General features: G+C 43.6%; 1 protein-coding gene across 1 annotated transcript in view; it reads right to left on the bottom strand.

The window, feature by feature from the left end:
* The window catches only part of FSTL1 (follistatin like 1), a 50756-nt gene extending 29903 nt beyond the window's left edge, over nucleotides 1-20853 (bottom strand). Inside the window, exons 1-2 of the mRNA XM_024769343.1 lie at nucleotides 20733-20853; nucleotides 20515-20571 (exon numbers count right to left, since the gene is read on the bottom strand). Coding sequence (XP_024625111.1) covers nucleotides 20515-20571; nucleotides 20733-20735 — 60 coding nt within the window. The 5' untranslated portion in view covers nucleotides 20736-20853. The remainder of the gene's footprint in view (nucleotides 1-20514; nucleotides 20572-20732) is intronic.
* Nucleotides 20854-21149: the final 296 nt, after the last annotated feature.

Genomic DNA, 21149 nt, shown 5'->3' on the forward strand with positions numbered 1-21149 from the left:
AAGAAACTCTGGACTAAATGAAGTCTCCATATGTGTGGCTCGGTATGGTTCTAGGAGAAATAGACAGATGTAATTAGAAGTGCTCAGACATTGTGTTGTCATGGCAACTGCCAGACAGGGGCAGGGGGAGGGGGGCACTGGGGGGGGAAGTAGGGGGAAAACCTGGAGTCTGAGGAATACAATCTTCCAACGAAATGCCAGAGGCAGGTGGCGGTCATCACCCTCAGGCTCCACAAGCAGGGTCTGTTTCTCTAGCCTACCCACTCCCAGACTCTTGAGGACTCTCCCTACCCAGTTCCTCCTCACTTCCCACCGGCTGGGTACATACCCAGAGCAATTCCACATGCAAATGAAGGGCTACTTTCAGATGGCATCCAAAGGAAGTTGATTCTTGGGGAAGAGTTTGTGCAGGTGATATTGTTCTCTGGGCGGTCTCTGGCCCCAGGAGCTTTCTGGATCTGAGTCTGAGGACCAGTGAAGGAGGCTGCAGGTTTAATTTATATATCACTATGGAGCCTAGCTCCTCTATGAGGGGGATGCTGGATGAGTGCTGAGGGCAAGTAGGGGTATGTGAGCTTGAGTGGGGGAACACGTGCTCATAGTAGGACTATGATACATTTTATCAGCCAAACTGGGACATTTTTGAGAGTAAAAGGGGGAACTTTCAAATAGATTACTTGGACAACAGGCATTAACTGTGACACATGGTCACCTTAATTATTAGGCTGCCCAAGTGGAAAATGCTTATTTTCATTTTATAATGTGGGAATTCTTACCTGGTGTCTATGAGACCCTAGAAACCCAGCTATAGATTTTGGTACTCGGTTTTCCTAGGGCATAACCTAGGAAAGATGAAAAACCCAAAGAAAGTACTATTTTGGGCCTGAGCTGCCTCTTGTAGCTTTAATCTCCCTTGATTCAACTGCCACATGAGGATATCCATGGGGTTCTGCTGCTGCAAAGCTGGGGAACCTGGGCAGATGAGACCATTGTTACTTCAGAATCTTTGTCATTACAAATCCTTCTAACTACTTCTCTAAAGAGACAATCATTAATTTCACGCATCGTTGCCAAAGGGAGCCGGTCCTAATAAATTTACGGCAATAATGTGGTCAATGGAGTGGGATCATTCCACAGCAGTGAGACCTAATAAATCTCCCCCTGAAGAGGGGAGGTTTCCAAAGGTGCATTATTAAATATTCCTTAACAACAGAACCAAAAGCAGTGGCTCAGGGATCCTCTGGTCACAAAACCCAGCGAAAGGTCAGACTCTCCCAGGCAACCAGCAGAAATGACTGTATTTTAGGTATAATACAGCCAGCCTAGAAATTATAAGCATGTGGTCCAGCCACAACCTCAGTTACAAAATTGTAGGATGTTTAAAGGGTAAGGCCACCCAGGGTGCATCCCCTAGTATTTTCTCAGGGACTCTGGAAATCACAGCCATCTGGTCAGAGTTCCTGGCAGTTACTTAGCAATCACGGCTGGTCGCAGCCCTCTCTTCTCAACCCTGGTTCAAGGTTGGCAGCCACTGGGGCCAATGTGCCTTATTTACCTAGACCTATACCCCGACAGGTTCTGGAAAATGGGGCTCAAAATCTCTGAGCTTAATGTAGAGCTTCCCCAAGATTTTTAGGTGGCAATTATGACCCTTAATCATCAATTAACACTGCTGCTCTCTGCTGGGCAGGAGTGTCAGGAAATTCCAGCACCCACTGCATGTTTCCTGGGTTTTAATAGTCCAGTTTAGAGGAATGTTAATCTTTCTGGAATGAATTAAGAATTACATAAAATCAATCCTTTTGAAAAAAGCTACACTCCAAACACAATTTAATCTGCACTTCCTTATCATTGTCCAGAGTGGAATTGGACAAAACCTATTTTGGAAAAAGTCAGCAAAATATGGAATAATCAAGCAACAAAATATCAAATATCATGCTAGATGCTAGGGACTCAAGGAACAATAAAGCATAGTCCATGTCCCTAAGCTGGTGACAGTTCAGGTGAGAAGATGGAATTTTAAATAACAGAACAACACAATCTAATAAGAGCTAAGGCAAGACAATGTGTGGCTAAATGCAACATATGGTTAGGTGACAACTGTCTAGAGCAGTGCTGTCCAACAGAAATATAACACCAGGCTCATAAATGAGTTAAAATTTTCTAGTAGCCATATTTTAAATAGCCAAATGAAACAGATAAAATTATTTTAATAATTTGTTTTATTAAGCCAATACAGCCAAAAGATTACCATTTCAGCATGTAATAATTATTAATGAGACATTTTACACTCCTTTTTTTCATACTAAATCTTTGAAATCCGGCATGTATTCTATACTTACAGCACATCTTAATGGGACTGGCCACATTTCAAGTGCTCAAGAGCCACCTGTGGCTAGTGCTTTTCCTACTGAACAGCACAGTTCTAAACAGTAAGTTCTGAATTCTGACATTACTGAGAGCTGAATCGAGGAGGAGAGTTTAGATAGAGAGATTAAGACTTTAACTGGGAATGTTTTAGAAGTGGTGTGTATTACAGAAGTCAACAGATATTATCTGATCCCGCGGGGAAGGCAGCGTGCTGGGCTGCGTCTGAGACCAGGAAACTGAAAGAGTACCTAGTCCTTTGAAAATGGACAGGCATCCTGGGCGCTTAAGCCTAATTCTGACTCAGCTTTCAATGCCTGTGGACAAGGCACTTCACCCTTCTGGTCTCCTCTATAAGGAAGATAAAATGTTTGCTACCTCCTATTTTAGGACTGTATGGCTTATCTCATGAAACAGTGTTAAAGGGCTAATTAAACTACATATTTTGAGCCTTCTCTTTACTTAAATACGCTTTTTTTTCTGCATAGAAGTCCATGGACAACTTTCACAATGAGGTGGATATTTCTCAAAACTCTTTTTTTCATTTTTCCGCTCTACTGATATATTTACTGTTGCCATCAGCTTTCAATAATATCACACACACACACACACACACACACACACACACACACACACACACATTTTTAGTGCCTTGAGATTAAAGTCAATGAAAACATGCACATTCTATTCTTCTTGAGATACTCCTGCCTTGCATTCTTTCCTTGGAGCAGTTGGGAAGCCACAGCTTGCGGAAAAGGAGCTGCAAAACCTACTTGTGCTGGCCAATCAGGCCTTAGCCGACAGGAGGCCCACTAGTGGGAATGTGCCAGGTATCCTGCTCCATTGTAGCAAACTCCCTATTTTTGCAGAGATTAAAATCCTGTGAGACCCTTAAGCTATACCAACAATGCACAAAGACCTCCTTTTCTGTTCATTTTGTTTTCCCTAAGGACTGCATTAGAAACTCTACCCCAAACCCACTAGCTCAGTAACTACACACAGATTATCATTTGTGGTAAAAACATTCCCAAGTATTATGTGGCGGTATAGTTCTTAAAGCTCTGTTCTCCTTCATTTTTAACTGACTGAACACGAGAGAAATGCCACACACTGAAATGACTTCACTGAAAAGTGGAGCAAGATGCAGCGGAAGTCGGGAACGTGGTCTGTGGGTCAATGGCAGAAGAGTTTAGAGAGTAGAACTGCAGATAAGGGGCTGGTCTGTTCCCTGGGACTCCACTCACTACTGGCCACTGTGCCTCTGGTGGAACTTTCCCCAGGAGAGAAGACTTCTCTGAGATCTAATGTGGAAATCCAGATACATTGTTTTACCCATACTGGGGACATCACAGGTGCCATTCAAATGAAACAGAAGAAAGAACAAAAGCAGAAAGCCTCCCAAAAAGTAAAGGTCTCAGCAAATGGTGAGGTCAGAAGACAAAATGACCAGAGGCCTTGGGGCAAAGAATCACTGAAAACAGAATTTAATGCTTTATTTTACATTCCTTGGGACATATGCTTACTCTGGGAATAAGGCCCAGTTAAATCAGAATTGCTGATCATGGAAAGAAAGAATAAAAATATTTACTATTCAGCTAGTGTCTGTGTAAATTCCAACTTTACCTGGACCTGAGAAATCAGAATCCAGGTTTCAGACTAAGCAAGCCCAGCATTACTACCATGTCCAAGGTTAAGCAAGGTGTTGATGGACACGTACTATCAACCACCTTCCCAGGTGCACAATATACTTGCAGAATCTGGCACAGAAATGATTGAGGTGGGCAGGATACTATGCATCTTCTCACACTGCAGATGAGATATTTGAGTGCATTGATCAATACATTTGGCCAGTGGATTAATTCCACAAATTATTTACTGAGCACCTACTATATGCTAAGCTCAGTTCCAGGTGCTGGGGATTCATTGGTAAAGGAGAAAGAAGGGCTCTGTCCTGAAGGAGTACATATTCTAGAGGGAGGACAGTGAGTAAACACAAATAACAAGATCATTTCAGATTGTGATGAATGTTTAGAAGAGTACAGAGTATGTTTGACAGAGAAATCTGGGAGAGAGGTCACCACTTAGATCGAGTGGTTAGGAAACACTCTTTCGAGCCGAGACCTGAGGGATGAATGGAGCAATTCAGACAGAAGGAAAGTGTGAGGGTTCTGAAGCAGGGTGGAATTTGTCATGTTCCTGGACCAGAAGAAAGGTCACTGTGGCTGTGACACAGGGCCCAACAGGGAGAGCAATGAGAGGTGAGCTAGAAAAAGCAAGCAAGGGCTTGAGCATGTAGGGCCCTGTAGGCACGGGTAAGAAGTTTATATTTTATTCTTAATGAGATGAGGGCTAGTGGAGGGTTTTACATAGAAGAGTGACGTGATTATATAAGTGCTTTATGAAGATCGCTCAGGTTGCTGTGCAGAGAAGTAGATGGAGAAAGCTAGAGGGCAAAGGGGTAGAGCAGCTAGGATGCTACTGCAATAGCCCAAGTACAAAATGATGGCGGCATGGACTAAGGTGGTGGTCATGGAGACGGAACAGTCAATAGAGAGGTGATATACTCTGACAGCAGAGCCGACAGAATTTGCTGATGGACTGACTGGGTACGGATGGGGCAAGTGAAAAATCAAAAGGAAGATTCCTGGATACTTCAAGCTGATAATAAAAAACCCCAGCCAGTTCTAGGTAGGTATAGACATGGACATGCCAATGGTCCAGTCTAGAGTCAGGCTCAGAAGAATCTTCTGTCAGACTGGCCCTGGGATCCCGATGAGTCCCAAGCCTTCTTCACGAAATTGAATTATAGTTTAGGAAGTGAGTTCACCAAGCTCACTAAGACCTGGGGTAAACAGACTCTGCTTATGGAAATCTGTCTAGAATTGACCCATACTTCCAAACTGTTCCACTAGCCTTTAAATATTTATGGTATTTTTCAAACTGGTTTTCTGTGGTGAAATGTCTGGAAAACATTGCTTATAGTACTTTCTTTTAGAGAGGAAGATAAATAATGCACAGGAACGTTATAAGGGTCTGAAGTCTTGCAACTAAAAGACCATTTAACCAAGCACATATATTAACATCACTCAGTACTCAGTTTGAGAAACATGGGTTTAGGCTCTGTATGTCTCCCCCTGTAGTTCTACTCTCCCCTGGAATTCAAGCAACAAGAGAATAGCAGCTACTATTTATTGAGCACTTACCTTACATAAGGTACTTTGTACCATTATCTCCCTTGCTATACACACTATATACACGCACTGTTTTAATTTACATCTTGTGCATTATCATTTGCTGTTGTGAGTTTTGCTTATGGTCCACACATTCATTTAGTAAAAAGTCACCTTTCTTTTCTGATCGTATGTATCAGCAGAGTTCACTCACAGTATTTCCTCACAAAGCATTTAAGATAAAAGCCAGATATTCTTCACTTTATCACCCCTTCTTCCTTTACGTACCCAACTATAGCTAACGGTGAGCGTCTCCCACGCCCATCACCGCCTCCTTCCTCTCCCTGCAGTCTTCCCCAACACTACTTTCCTTCTTCCTATTTACTCCACGCATTTCTAAACAAGAAACTGTTTTAGGACAGTTCCATGCCTTGAACACCCTTGGTCTTAGAATCCTTTGTCTCTCCCTCAAAGAGAATGTCATGACTTTCTGAATATGGCTGTTGTCACATGTAAATCCACAGACTGGTAATGTAGACACACACACACACACACACACACACACACACACACACACACACACGCTCACTTCACCAACCTGGTTAGAGAGAAGACTTTCCTGGAGTTAAACAGATCATTGGGGAATGAGGAGGTCTTTGCACTCCAGGCCACTGTAATGTGAGTAATTATGGTCACTAAATGACAATGCTATTTACCCTAGGCCAAATAATGATAGCATTACTTAGAAAAATAACCCAATCACCAACTCAAATATAGACCCCAGGGAGGAACCCAGCTTGCTCTCTAATTCACACAGCAATTCAATGAAACAACTTAGGCAAGAAATGAAGAGCCTTCTGTTTGATCAGATGTGTAAAGGGAATTTAGAGGGAAAATGCAATTACCTAAGCTGTCAAATGACCAACATAGCAGGGTTAATAATCCTCAAGCGCTGGTTGTTCTTACAGGATTTCATATCACCTTCATGGTTTCTTTATTTTTATGTAAAAAAAGAGAAAGCCTAGATAGGGCATATAACAAACAAAAAAATACAGTTTCTTATTATCATCCAGGTTATATTATACCCGTTCTTTTACAGAAAACAAAGAAAAACACAGACTCTTTTCCAGTTGTATTTCTCAGAGAGAAAACTGTTAACTTTTTAACTGCCCTTTAAACGATACGGCCCACAGACAGCTTAGAAAATTTTATTAAGAAATAAGTCTGCAGTGGGTACTGAATTTATTTTACCCAACATTTAGCAAAGACTTGAATGTCTGGCCTCTGCTCAAAACACTTCCCAATCCCATTCTCCCTTCTAGTCCCATCCCCCAGGAAAGGAAATTGAGAAATCCCAAACAAACTCCTACCTGAAGTGGATATCCTTGTGCTGGGGTTTTCTTTGATCATTAGCCAGCCCTTGATGCCACGCAGAAAATTACTCTTTTGTTCAACATGATACAGACGCCAATTAATGCATAAAGTGAAAGGCTTTACCCTTAAAATAAAGAGCTAAACTAGGGAAGTCTGCTTCTCTGCATGTGGCTGCTGGCAAGGCCAAGGCCACACAGGCTAAGAAATGAAAGAAAATGCCAAGGACAGAAGACTAGAGGAGGGGTAGGGGGGACAAAGCACAAACGAACAGATTCCTGAAAGATCCTAAGGACTCTAAGGAGAAGCCAGGTGAATTTCCTGCTTCTGATGTAGACCTCAGCCTGCTCCAATTAATTGTAGCATTGTAATCACAGCATATGGTGAAGACCCAAGGATGGGAATGCCCTTGGAAAAGTGAAGCTGACTGTTCTGAGCATTTGTGAATTCTGCCACCGTTCCCAAGAAGGTGTTGCGAGCTGGGTTGGGGCCTCCAGAAGCCACACCTGGGTCCTCCTGATAGGGACCCTGACAATGACGGGAACTCTGGTATGTCTGAGTCTGGGCTCAGTGCAGGCATCTGGAATTCTGCTTCAAAGGTTGTAGCTGCTCTAATAGGAATTCCACACTCGTGTGTCAATTTCACATTAAAATCTAGATGAGCCAGGTATGGTGGTGAGTCATCAGGAATTTTAAGTTCTCCATCCATTTTATTTTTCTCTGTTGCAACTGTTATGCCATAAACTTGAGTCCTTTACCAAAATGGAAAATGTCTATTTAGCGTGACCCTAACAAAAACTAGTAGGACATGCTAGCCATAGAATTTGAGAAGAAAAACATACTTCTTATTCTTGGAATGAGGTAGGGAATGAATGAATGAATGAATGACATACATTGATTAAGTTAACAAGCAAACTTCACAACCACAAAAATAAACACTGATCTATATCATTAGGCTCAGAAAGAAATCAGGACATTATAACAGAAGTTAAGTACCAAACTAGATTAAACACAACAATCAAATTAAGGGAAATTTAATAACATATATGCTTCTCTTCTTTAGTTTCCACAGGAATTTGTTTTTGTGAGGGGAGTGTATTTGTGAGGGGAGTGTATTGTAGTCTATTAGTAGATGGTCACATTCTCCAAGTAGTGAAACTTAAGTCAGTTAAGTAGTAAAATTTATGGGTGTCTCTGTGTATATAGTCTACCCTGGAGAACAGCCAATTTGAATTCAATTCTGACACTGTACAAGTGGCCTTATTAGGAAAGCCACAGACAGCACTGGGCTGGCCCCCCAATTCAGAACCAAAGGTCAGCAGAGTTTAGCATACTGGGATTGTCTAGTGGGATTCAGGAACTAGAGTGCAGTTGAGGTACCAAGCATTAAACAGGACTAAAACATCTGTGCTGGCCTCTGCTTCCTTACTGCATTCACCCTCTCAAGTCACTTGATTTAACCACTGAGGTCAAGGCCAAAGAGCAGTGCCTTCAGCTGTAACAAGAGCCCTGAACCGATTTAGAGAGAAGGCATGGGGACCAGGGCAGGAACTTCATCAATTCCTGTTGAGGAAACCCAGGATCCTGGTCATGGGCCAGGCAACATGGTGAGAAGGCAAGAAGAGTTCTGGAAAACAAAATAGGGTCCATGCAACGCTTTCAGACAACGATTTTTGTAAGCTGTTTCAATATTGCATCATTATTTTGAAAAGAAAATGTGAACATTTACAAAGGTCAGAAGAAAGTTTTGTTTTTGTTTTTTTGTAAGTTCAGTAAAAGCTCAAGTTGCACGTTTTGGAATCTTGGGTTGTCTTCTTTTTTAAAAAAAGATTCCTTGCTCAACCCCAAGAAGACCCAGCATCCTTAATTTCTTGCCCAGTGTTGTGGATTAGCTGCTTTCTAAAGTGGAAAAATCAAGTGATTCCTTTCTGTAGAATAGACAGCAACTGGGATTTCTGGGCATGAAGACTGTTCGGGTGCCACGTGACGTACCGTTTATATTTCATTCAATGCACACAGGAGAAAGCAAGGGACACAAAACGCCTCCTGCTTTTTACTCGTTCTCTGTTCCCATTCCTGGGCCAGCTTCTCTTTCAAACTGCTCCTCCTTGGGCCGTCAATTAAGACAAGAGCTAATCAAACATCTTAACTCCATTAAGTAGAATACTTTGACAATCCAACCTAAAATGTCTGCCTCCTTTTATATGGATAGGATTTCAGAGCGGGTTTGAGAGCTCCCCTACTCTAACCCCCATATTTTGCAGATGAGGGGCCCAGTGACTTGCCCAAGTTCACTCCACCAAGGACCGCACAAGGCTCATTACCCGGGTGCCACTGCCTGTCCTGGGTTCCCTCCAGCCCATCTCTGGCCAATAAATGGAGGCTTGTTGGAACCTGGCTCACATCACGGAATCTCTGTAAACTCAGCCACAGATGCAGCCAGCACTGCTGATATTTTCTCAACTCTGAACCTCTCAAGACAGCTGAATCCTGACGGTCTCATAACTTCATTCACCTGCTTCTTACATGTGAGGCTCATGCCAGTCCCCTGAGACAGTTTAAGGCTAAGAAAGCGGGGGCGAGGGGGCAGGGAATGAGTGAAGAGAGGCAACCCAAGTCAGAGCTGCAGAACTGTGCAGACTGTGCTGAAAAGGCTCACTGCCAAGCAGACACTGTCTAGACTTTAACCGGCCTCTCCAGAGGGGGGTGTGGGGAGGAGGGGGAGTAAGGCCAGAAAGCCTGCTTGCTTTTTATTCAGCTAAGGCAAACACATGACACAACCTCTGACAGGCTCCAGGCTGGGAGTTCACTCTGTCTAAGACGTTTCTTCCTCGGCGCTGGAATTCAGCTGTGGGCTGAGGGAAGTTGTGCTAATCCAGCAATCCAGGGGAAGCTAGGAATGCTTTTCTCAATTCCTGGGGAATCATAGTTCCCAAACTAAATTGAGTTGGGCAAGAGCCAAAAGTAGCACATTTCTGGTTGTAAAAGGACAGATTTTTAAAAATTTCCATTTGTATCATCTTAGGTAATCCATGAGGAAAATCCACAAAAATACAGAACTGGCTTTTGGTGGAGGCCTGTTATGAAAGCTTTCTAAGACTCTGAATGATATCAATTTACAAAATGTACAGAGGAGAAATGGCCACCATAGTCAAATAAGCATCTTATATCTGAGAGAAAATGTTGGGTCTGGGAAGCTCTGCACCATCGGTTAGAAAAAAGGTGGTTCTCCCTCTGGGTGGGCAGACAAGGCCCAGGATAGGGCAGAGAGACTGGTAAGCAGAGTGCAGGACGGAGTCAGCCCAGGTGGCTCCCTTGGCCAGCCACTTTTGTGCAGTCGACAGTCTGAACAACCATACCCAGACACTTAGCTGGAGTCTTAGAGCTGTCTTGCAGTTTGGTCTTATTCAACGTGGAATCGTTGTGAATACATCTGAAGGACAAAGAAACTGTTTTAAAGCAGCTCCTGAGTCACTGACCATTATGAGGCAAGTGCTCTGATGGAACAACTATACTGTACTTCAATGTGGGTCAAAGAAGCACCTGGACCCGAACCAAGGTGAGGCCATGCCCATGTCGATGTGGCCAGAATGACCATGACCAGGCCTCAAGTATTGATCCAGGCACTTGCAGCTGATAGAGCATGAAGAGTTAAATGACAGAGCCTGTGCAGTTGTTTTTGAGTCCATATAACCTAGAGAGAAAAGGTCTTTGTTTTCAAAGTCACATTCAGAAATAAGACTCAGTGGACCTTAAGCACACTTGAACACAGGGTATTTGCCTTCCTTGAGAGTTGGAAGTCCTGGGTTTGTATCCTGGCTTTACGATTTACTAGGTGACTGATTTGGGGTAACTAACGATCTCCTGAGCCATGGTTTCTTCACTGATAAATGAAGATTATAGTAACAGCATCATCATGTTGTGAGAGTTAGATAAGGCTCCTTCCCTCTCCCTGCTGTTGTCTGGCTAACACCACTCATACTTGGGGCTCAGCTTGGGGGCACACCCTCTGTGAGGCCTTCCCGCAACCCCCAGTGCTGGGTTACGTTGTCAGCCCTGTCCTAGCACTTACCATGCTGGGTCACTCCGCCCTGTGTGCCTCCCTCAGTGGACCGCAAGCTCCTTGGGGACAGGTCTGTGTCTTAGTCACCAGCATTAACTCAGTGCCTGATAGAGAACAGGAAACCTTTCCTTCCTCGAGTTTACTTGGAGAACTGTTACTTTGTCCCAGATGGTTGAAGCAAAATAACGCGTCAAGATTTTGTGCAGCTTTCTCTCTGCATGAAATGTGAACCTGGTGCTCTGTGTATGTTTTGGCAGCTCCGAAAATGCAGCCCAAACACTCCACGATGACCTCTTTGTTATGGTGGAGGAAGGAGATGAGAAAGAAAAGGAAAGACAAGAAGGCAGAGGGAAAAGATGAAGAGAGCAACGCAGGGAGCAATAAAGAAACCAGGCTCCGGGGCCTGGGAATTGGTGGCCACGTGACGCTGCAGTCAGGGCTGGCTGCCAGACACAGCAGCGCCCAGCAGAGGACTCAAATTTGTGTGCAAAACACCCGAAGCACTGCCTTGGTTCCCAAACGGACAAATCAGCCTGCTCCAGGGATACTTCTTACCCTGTCTTTGACAGAAGGTATTTATTTTTCTTTCTTTCTTTTTTTTTTTTGCGGTACGTGGGCCTCTCACTGTTGTGGCCTCTCCTGTTGCGGAGCACAGGCTCCGGACGCACAGTCTCAGCGGCCATGGCTCACGGGCCCAGCCGCTCCGCGGCACGTGGGATCCTCCTGGACCGGGGCACGAACCCGCGTCCCCTGCATCGGCAGGCGGACTCTCAACCACTGCGCCACCAGGGAAGCCCGGTATTTATTTTTCAAACAGTGAAAGCAAAGGGTTCTATTCCTTTGCCTGATCATTATTTTCTAAACCCCAAATTGAGTATTTGTGGCACAGGGACAGGCTGTGCTACGGGGACTACAGCAAGAATATGCAAATGACAAATCCCACAAAAAATCCAAGATATCTGGTGGCCACCTCCATGTGTAAGAAGGGTGGACACAGGAGAAAAACTGAATCTGGAAAAATTCCAGGGGAGTTTTATCACCTCTCTTTTTTGCCTTTTCTCACTCTTCTTCCCTTTCCAGTTCTCTGCCTTGTTCACTCAGTCTTCAGGAAAAACCTATGCTGGCTTACAACATGCACTGCCTGTGCCAGGAAGGTGCTCAATGAGTCCTTAACTCTTTTCCCGGAGGAATGACAGAGCTGTGGCTTCACAGAGGAAATGCTGGAAGTTTGAAGGCAAGATTGGCTCAGTAGAGGCAAGGGTTCTGATATGAATTCTGGGCGTCAAAGCATCCACTGAAATAAATATTCCAGTTGTCTTTTGAAAGGTGATCCTTAATCTCTGGAGAGAATAAAGGAAGCAAGGGGAGTTCTGCCAGCCATGAGCACATGCGAGTGTGCAAACACACACACACACACACACACACCATAGCTTTTGGAGCTCTTCCAATAAGTAGAGATGCCACAAGCTTGATAATAATAGCTAACATTTACTGTACTCTGTGTGCCAAACCACTCTTCTAATTGCTTTACATGGAATAGCTTACTTGATTCTCACAACTAACTTATGGGGTAAATACTCCATATTAAGCCCATTTTATAGATGAGGAAACAGACCCAGAGAGGTTAAGTATTTTCCCCAAGTTCACAGGGCTAATAAGGGCTACGCTAGGATTTAAACTCAGGTAATATAGCTTCAAGGCCTGAGTGCTAAACCATTACACTATACTTCCTCTCAACGATAAATCAGTGAACAGAACAACAACCTGAGCCAGTGCACAGGTTGTACAAATACAGACAATGCCTAGTGAATGTTAATGTGTAAACTGAGAATTCTCTTGTTGAAATCATTAGAGTTAAAAACATTCTTTATCAGTGCCCAGTAGGGACTCTTAAGATGCACTTCTTTTTTGCAAGTGTTTGGTGTTGGCTGTGTGCTATGAGGAGAAGAGGCTTTTCTATTATCTAATTGGATTGATAGGCAAGAGAGACGTCTAGCCATTATTCATTTTACAAATGGAGAAAGTAAGCTCAGGGAGGTAAAGTAATTTGCTCATGGTTTCACAGCTCGACAAGGCCAGAATTCAAACCTATTCATTACCCCAAAGCCCTTGCTCTTAACTGAGGCTGCAAGTCAGAGATATTAATTAGGTGGCTTTAAAAAGGTAACATTAGCAAGAAAGGGAAAGAGCAGGACTTCTAAATCAAGGACTCTTTCACTATGTTCTTCTTAATAAGAAAGTTCTGTAACAGGGTCCATGTAAAAGGTAAGACTTGGAAACACCCAGATATGAGAACAAGAGAAGAGAATGAAGAAAGGAACTCAGTAGAAGGCTTGAGTGACATGAAAACAAGAAATAAGAGAAAAGCGCTAGCACTCCAAGAACAGACACAATTTCAGATGAAGTTCCACACAAAAAGCTGCCACCTACTGGACAGACTGGTCAAGTGGTCAAGGTGAACAGCCTGAAAATGGCCCCAGCAGCTCCCTTGGAGCCTCTCAAATTCTGAGAAGGCATCCATCCCACAGCTGCATTTCAGGGATTTCTGCACCAGCAGCAAGAGGTGAGGAAGCGGGTGGTAATTTCTGTGAATGCCAAAGATTTGGTCCCCTAACGGCCAGGTCCATTTGAGCTGTACAGTAGCTAAGGTGGTAGCAGCTACTTCAGAATAGGGACCAACATGGTACTGCTTTTAGTTCCACACTATTCTTAATAGCAGTATATGTGCAGAGTGATTGGTATAACTGGCACTGCTGTAGATCAATAAATTACATTCATTTACTATCACTGAGGGACAGAATGACAGACTGTGGAATAAGACAAATTTTGCCTCAGACACAGGATTTTAAATCTTGAATACGATAAAAAGTAGTAAAAGACATTTTCCCTACCTCAAGCCAACATCCCATGCCACACATACGTATAAACCGGGCCTGCAACATATCATGCTTTTGCCATGTGTCACATGACTTGTTTTGGCAACAGCTTAGTTGGTCACAAATAGTGTCTGGGATTATACAGGAAACATTTTAAAGGTCATAAATTCAGACAATCCTGGGAATAGCTTACTAGTGATGGCTTCCAAATGAGCATATAAAAAGTCTGCAAAGAGAGTACATGGAAATCCTCCAACCACAGCAGAAAATGCAGATTTACAGGATATATTTTGTACTCCAACTACCCAGAGAGCTTTCCATTTAGCAGTTTCTTGCCAGGCGGCTGCTAATGCAGAAGCTGTTATCTATGACAGCAGCAGCTCTTAGAGCCTTAGCAAGAACAACTATTTACTCCAGCAGAAGAGCCAAGAAAATTCTCATATTTTTGTTGATGGCCAGTATTAGAGAGTTTGGCTTACATGTTTAAGGTGGTCGAACTCATCTAGAGAACTTAGAAGCTTGAGCCAGGAACAAACTGCTGTTTTCTCGACATTTTCATCCATTTGCTACCCTAGTTCCATCACCTATTACCCCATGTTGTTGTTGTTTCACATAGTCCCAAACTCTGCCTTCTAATCATCTTAATTCTGGCTAAAGATATACCAATGTCTGTCAAATTGGATTGACTTTTCCAGCAGAAAAGGCAAAATGTCTTTTATCTCACACACAGAGTAACTGCTAGTGGCTGTCTACAGCATTGCTGAGAAGGGTTTTCTAACCTCCTCCAGGCTCAGAAGGAAGAATTCTGATTGATTAGTGAGGTCTGCCATGGGTAAGGGAGAGGGTAGTGGTGACATGCACACCATGTTTGTTCCATCTCTGCAGGCGATTTATCATAGTGTTGGGAGGCACCAATTTTCACTGCTTACAGTGTCTAGTAGGCATATCACATACATCTGTTAATTGATTTTGATAATTTCTCTGAAAGGAGGGATGAAGGGCTAGTTTATCTTTAGGTGGTAGAATTATGGGCAACTTTATTCGTTGCTCTAGTTTTTTCTATATTCTCTGAGCTTTTTATGAACATATTTAATTTCCATATTTTATCAGAAAATAGCACTTTCTTATTTAAATAAAATAGCATATATTAGAAGGATAAATTCCTCTCGAAAAAGGTGAGATGTCACAAGAATCCTCATGATGGATTTTAAGACATTTTGTCATACTTCTCTATAAATTGTTACATAGTTGTGAGGATAGGCATTGGAGTGGGGGGGGGTGTTCTGCTTTTTAATTTAAATGATAATCATTTGCCGGAGCCTTAAATTTTTTGTAAACATAACTTTTAGTGGAATATATTGCTGTTAACTCTTAACTCTTTTCCTCTTGTTAGGTATGTAGTAGGCTTTAAGTTTTTAGCTTTCATAATGTGATAGGCATCTTATGTAGAGTCCCTTTAAAAGTAATAATGACCAGGGCAAAGTGGTCAAACAGAATTATCTGAGTTTTTCTTTCCTTGATTTGGTTTCTCAGCGTAGATTATATGGAGCCCTGAAATATCCATCAGCAAAACAGTCAAGTCAGCTATACAAAGTTTGCTAAAATGAATTCATGTCAATAAAGACTGTATTTAACTGTGTTTGCTATGTTTTTGTAGCTAACAAGGAAAACAATTTTCTACTGCAAGCACTGTTAACTACAAGTTAAAAACGCTTAAAATAATATCCAAAGTGCAAGTCTCACATGGCGAGGGTTCATTTACCTTTTCATGAATTATTAAAGGTTCATTATTGTTAAATCATGAACTAAAAGCTTGCCAAATGTTAGTAGGGACAGACATCAAGAGACTGGACTAATTAAATGATAATTAATGATCATCAAGTGATGAAACGTAACCTCGATCATATCTATACCTCACTTTTTTTTCATTTTAACTGTTTCCACACACCCTGAGTTCACAGCCTCCCTACTGTACCAGCTCCCTCAGTCTTGATTGGGTGGTGGCTACATGGGTATATTCACATGTGAAAGCTCATCAAACTATACATTAAAGATTTGTGCATTGTATTAATGTAAAATAACTTTAAAAACCAGGGGAAGTCCCTGTTAATGTAAAAAAAAGCAATAATAATAATGAAGATGGTTGTTCATCATGTAGTTATAATAATATACGTTATAGCTGCCACAGTTTAAATCTAACGGCCCACCATTAGATTGTAAGCAACCTGAGGGCAGAGACCATGTCTTGCTATGACCCTGACATAGCTATGCTTGCTGTGACATCCATGACTCTGCCCTGTGTAGGGCACGCTCAGCCTACATCAGGGAATACTGACTAATGGGCACCGTGAAGTGAAGGCCTGTGCTGTTAATGACTCACTCTTGGAGAAAGCACCCCAAGCCAAAGTCACAAGTGACAGAAGATGGAACCTTAGAGAAAAGTATGCATTTGACCTACAGGACATCAGTCACATAGCTTACAAAATGAACCCATCTAAGTATAAGTTGTTTTTCAGTCCTATAATATCTGGTGTCCTTAAGCTAATACTATTTGTGGCTACTAGAAATTTCTGTCTGGATGTCCATTTATTTGAAAAGGAGCAGGAAAAAGACACCATGATGTTTTCAATCCTCCATGTGTGACCACTGGCATTTACAGCTCATCCTTTCCCTGTTCTCCTGGAAACATGTGTCTTCCTACCTCACTGACTTTGAAGACTTTATTTTCTTCTTTGCGACATTACATTCATAGCAGCCCATGCCCCCACCTCACAGCTCTTCCCAAACTCATTCCTCTGAGCCTGAGAATGGACTCCTGCTTTCCATTACCCAATCCAGAGATGTCTATGGGAATTGTGACAGGTCCTTTCTAAAGACAGTCTCAACATCCAGGGCCTCAATTTGCAGGGTGCTTGTCCATCTGTTTTGGCTATTCAGCAGAGTCACTGCCATGTTTTAACATCCCAATTTCTAACAATGGTCTCCAGAATCACAGCAAGGAGTTTATTTGCCAAAGGATAAACAAACAAGAGATAGTGGTTAATGTACAAGATGGATATTAAAATCCTAGTTTTTTCCGTAGCTTCAAGAAGCAGTCAGAGGATGCGGGGAAAATCAAGGCAAAATGGGAAAATCACACTCTAGGCCTTCCTGAATCCACTATTAGAATAATTCTAAAGAATAAAGAGGAGACCCCACATCTGCCAATAATACCCCTGGTGGTTGCTTAACCGTATGTTGATAACAGGGTATAAATGAGGTTATGAAACCTGGCTTCAGAGGGACAATGCCCTAGGAATCTTCTTGCCTATCTGTATAATTGTTATTGTTCTTGCTGCTATTATCTTAAACGATGCACTCACAGTTCGTAGGTTAAGTATTCCCTTACTGGAATGAGTGTTCTGATTTGTGAATCAGTCTCCTGTACTTGTGACTTATCATGATGAATTTATAGACCTTGAATGTTGGAAATCAGAGTGCCAGCAGAGATAACCACCAACGGAGAGTGGAGTGTGCTTGGACACTTGCCAACGCTGCCTTTTGGTGTTAAAGTAGACTCATACCCACCACCTCCTGAGACTCAAGGGCACATGGCAACCTTTCCCAGCCTCCACTATCCACACCTCGCAGTGAACTGCAGTAATTCTCAATGGGAGGGGGATGGGTGAAGGAAGAGTGAGCAGGCCCACCTAGCCCCCTCCCAAAATATTCTGAAACAAGGTAGCTTGCTCTGCCGCTGCAACCCCCCATTCCTTGTCCATTGCAGATACTAATATATACTCATCAAGAGATATGTGCCAACACCCCGTTTCAAGCAGACTCTAAAGAGTACATGGCTGTGAGCTCAAGTGGATGGGATGGAATTTTGATGGAGGCTGCCTTAAGTATTAAGACAAAAAGAAAGAAAAAGAGGAAGCAGTCAAAAAATCAACCCTGAGGTGCCAAGAGACCATGAAAAACATTAAAAATATAACACTTTCCTTAATGAGATTTGTTAATAGTTTCTTGAATCTAACCAAACAGGATTTACAGACTGGCACTAATAATGACGACAACCACCTTTTCTCAAGCTAGGGACACCTGATTCTAGAGGTCTACTACTATTCCAAAGACTTGGCTTCTTCAACTATCAGCATAATTTGTTGTGCAATCACATACTTTAAAAATATGCTGAATTGAATCCTTGTGCTTGTATTAAATCAAAAAGCACCAAGAAAACTAAGTTTGTTTTTTAAATTTCATTTTAAAAGTTCAACAATATTTGTACGATTTCAGCCCTAAAGTCTACTAAAGTGAATTCATGTCAATAAGAACAGTAAATACCATTACTTGGCTTTGTTTGCTATATGTTGTTGCAGCTAACAAGGAAAAAAATTCCACTGCAAAAGCACCATTAACTACACGATAAAATGCTGAAAGTAATATCCAAATTGCTAGGGCTAATCTACCTTTTCATTTATTATTATTAAAACACTGATTAAAAACTTGCCAAATGTTACCAGGGTCAGATACCAAGAGATTGTATTGATAAAAAAAATAATCCTTAATAATATGGAGTCATGAAATGAAAGCTACATCATACCTACTCCTCACATACCCTGAGTTCACAACCTTCTTTCTGCACCACTTCCTCCGTTTTCATGCCTCAGCACTTCTTGATTTTGCCTCTTTCCCCACGATTTTGTCTTGGGAATTCTGTGAGAGTACTTTCTGCTCTTCCACCTCAAGCAGGAAATTGCTGCTGGGGGAACTTCCTATGAGGGCTAAGCTTTTCCCTGCAATGCACTGGGGGTGGGGGGTGGGGGGGCGTATAGTACAAACAGCTTGGGAGAATAGATCCCAGACCTTGGGCTACAGAGCCTTGCGGTGAGTGAACCTATGGCATCCTCACTCCTCAAATGTGCACTCCAGTTCACAGAGCGATTTCACACACTAGCTGGCAATTCCTAAACCTGCAGTAAAACAAACCAGGGATTCACCTCGTCCATCAACGGACTACAGCAGCCTTTTGAGGGCAACAGCAGGGATGGAAGGCTGTTTCTCAGCCAGGACTAAATCAGCCAGTGAAGGATCCTCCCTCAAACTCAAACCCTGGAGAACAAAATGCATTAGAAGCAGATCTGGAGTTCAAGATGAGCTCCACCAGTGGAAGGAGCTGGGTTCAGATCCTTCCTAAGAACTAGCTGTGAGACCTCGGGCAGGTTACCTAGTCTCCGGAACCTGTTTCTTCCTCTGTAAATTGTGGATAAAAAACTGACCCTACAAGGTTCTGGGAAGCTTTAAAAGAAATGAGGCATGCAGCCCAACCAATGTCTGCTATATAAGAAGTACATAGCAAATATGAAGTCCTTGTGTGAGACAGTGGTTAAGAGCCTGGGGTGCGATGCCTGACTGTGTTCAAATCCCACTCCTACCATTTAACAACTTAGAACACTAGGTAAATTACATGACCTTTCTGACTTAGTTTCCCCATCACTCAAATGGAGTTTTATTACAACACAAAGTAGATATCCAAAAAATATTAGCTATTTTTATTTCATTGTGAGTAAAAACAGCACGTGTTTCCAGATCAACCAAAAGTGTGGTAGTGAATTAAATGAGAGTTCAGTATAATGTGTATTTTTTTTTTTTAATCGGGAAGACCTTGCAGGCTTTTATGACTTTTCTGGGCAGTCAAGCTGTGATACTAAGGGTGGGGCTAAACTGTAATATGAAGAAAAAAAATTCAAAGAGGGAGAATAACCACCCACCAGGGAGCTATTTCTTTTGTAATGTACATTCCATTTCTTCTCCCTCATGCTTTTTAATTCCTTCCACATTTCCTGCCATAATTATCAAATGTTTGGTTTCTGACCTCACTTTTCTGGAGACTAGAGCCCAGGGAATTTATAATTGTTTATTTTCTGTCCATAAACCTTTGAGTTAATGGAGGGGCTTGTGAGCGAAGGGTTTGTTGGTTTGTTTGTAGTGTCTCAGGAAGGTCACTGGAGTTGAAAAGAAAACATTACCCAAAAGGCGCTGAAATACTTTGACTGGAAACTTAGAGCCCTCAGAGAGCAGAGCAATGGATCACTCATACTTGCGCAACGCCAGTTTAAGAAAAAAATTGAGATTTTAAAAGGCCGTTATTTGGCTCTGATAATAACGCAAAATCCGAGGGCACTTTACAAAAAAAGAAAAAAAAAAACCCAGAGAGTCATCATTTTACTTTATAAAAGAAAAAAAATATCCCGCCCTAAAGAAAGAGTCTCTTGCGATCCCCCGACCCCCCTCCCCCGGGAGACAGACTCGGAAGGGAAAAGTCTCCAACTATTCTCAATTTCCTCTTAAGTGAAGGAAAGAACTCAGGCGCCTTTTTAAACTCGGCTCCTGCTCTTGTTGCCGCCTGCATCCCAATCGGCCCTGCTCGTCCTCTCTCCCCCTCCCCACTCTCCCTCCATATTAGCCGCGGGGGGGTTCCCGCTGACGGCCCAAACTACTTTTCCTGATTTTTAGGTTTAAGTTTTGTAAGCAGCATTTCTGCTCCGAGCGCCCCCCTCACCCGGCAGATGGAAACTCCCAGTCCTACCCGGGGAGAGCATCCCCTGGACGCACGCACCGCCCGCGCGACGCGCAGACCCCAGCGGCCCCGGCGCCTGAGTTCGGACCTCCTCAGAGGCTCACCTACCTCGGCGTGGACCCAGGCGACCGCCACCAGCGCGAGCGCGAGCCAGCGTGTCCACATCTGCGGAAAAGACAAGAGCGAGAGTGAAGGCACCGGGCCCCGTGTCGACCTCGGAAACTTCCTCGTGCCTCGGAGGCTCGCTCCCTCCGCCCGGCCACCCTCGGCCGCCCAGAGGGGTCGGGCCAGTGCGCTCGGCTCCGCGCAGCAAACCCCGCTCTCACCATGGTCCCGTTCCGGTCTCCGGAGGGCGCGGGGGCAGGCGGCTGCAGCGAGCTCTAAGGGAAGGTGGGAGCTTCGCCGATCGCCAGCCTCAGAGGAAATCCGACCTGGCCTCGCCGCCCCTTAAGACCCCTCCTTCCCCGACAGCCTGCCCCCCAGCTCCTCCCCATTCTCCTCCCCCTTCTGCAGCAGCGGCCCCCGCGGCTCAGGGTTCCGCTCCCTCCTCCCAGCCCCTCGCTACGTCCTGGAGCCCGCGAGCGTCCTGGCGCCGCCGAACCCCTTTCCCGAAACCCAGGCCCCTAGTTTAGCCCCCAGGACGTGGAAGCCGAGGCACAGAGGGGGTGGTCCTGGGGGACACTGCAACAAAGGCGGAGGGGGTGTGGGTGTGGGAGCCGAAACCCCACCCCCGGGAGGGGCCG

Source organism: Neophocaena asiaeorientalis, unplaced genomic scaffold (assembly GCF_003031525.2).
Source record: "Neophocaena asiaeorientalis asiaeorientalis breed wild unplaced genomic scaffold, Neophocaena_asiaeorientalis_V1.1 scaffold671, whole genome shotgun sequence".
Lineage (NCBI taxonomy): Eukaryota > Metazoa > Chordata > Mammalia > Artiodactyla > Phocoenidae > Neophocaena > Neophocaena asiaeorientalis.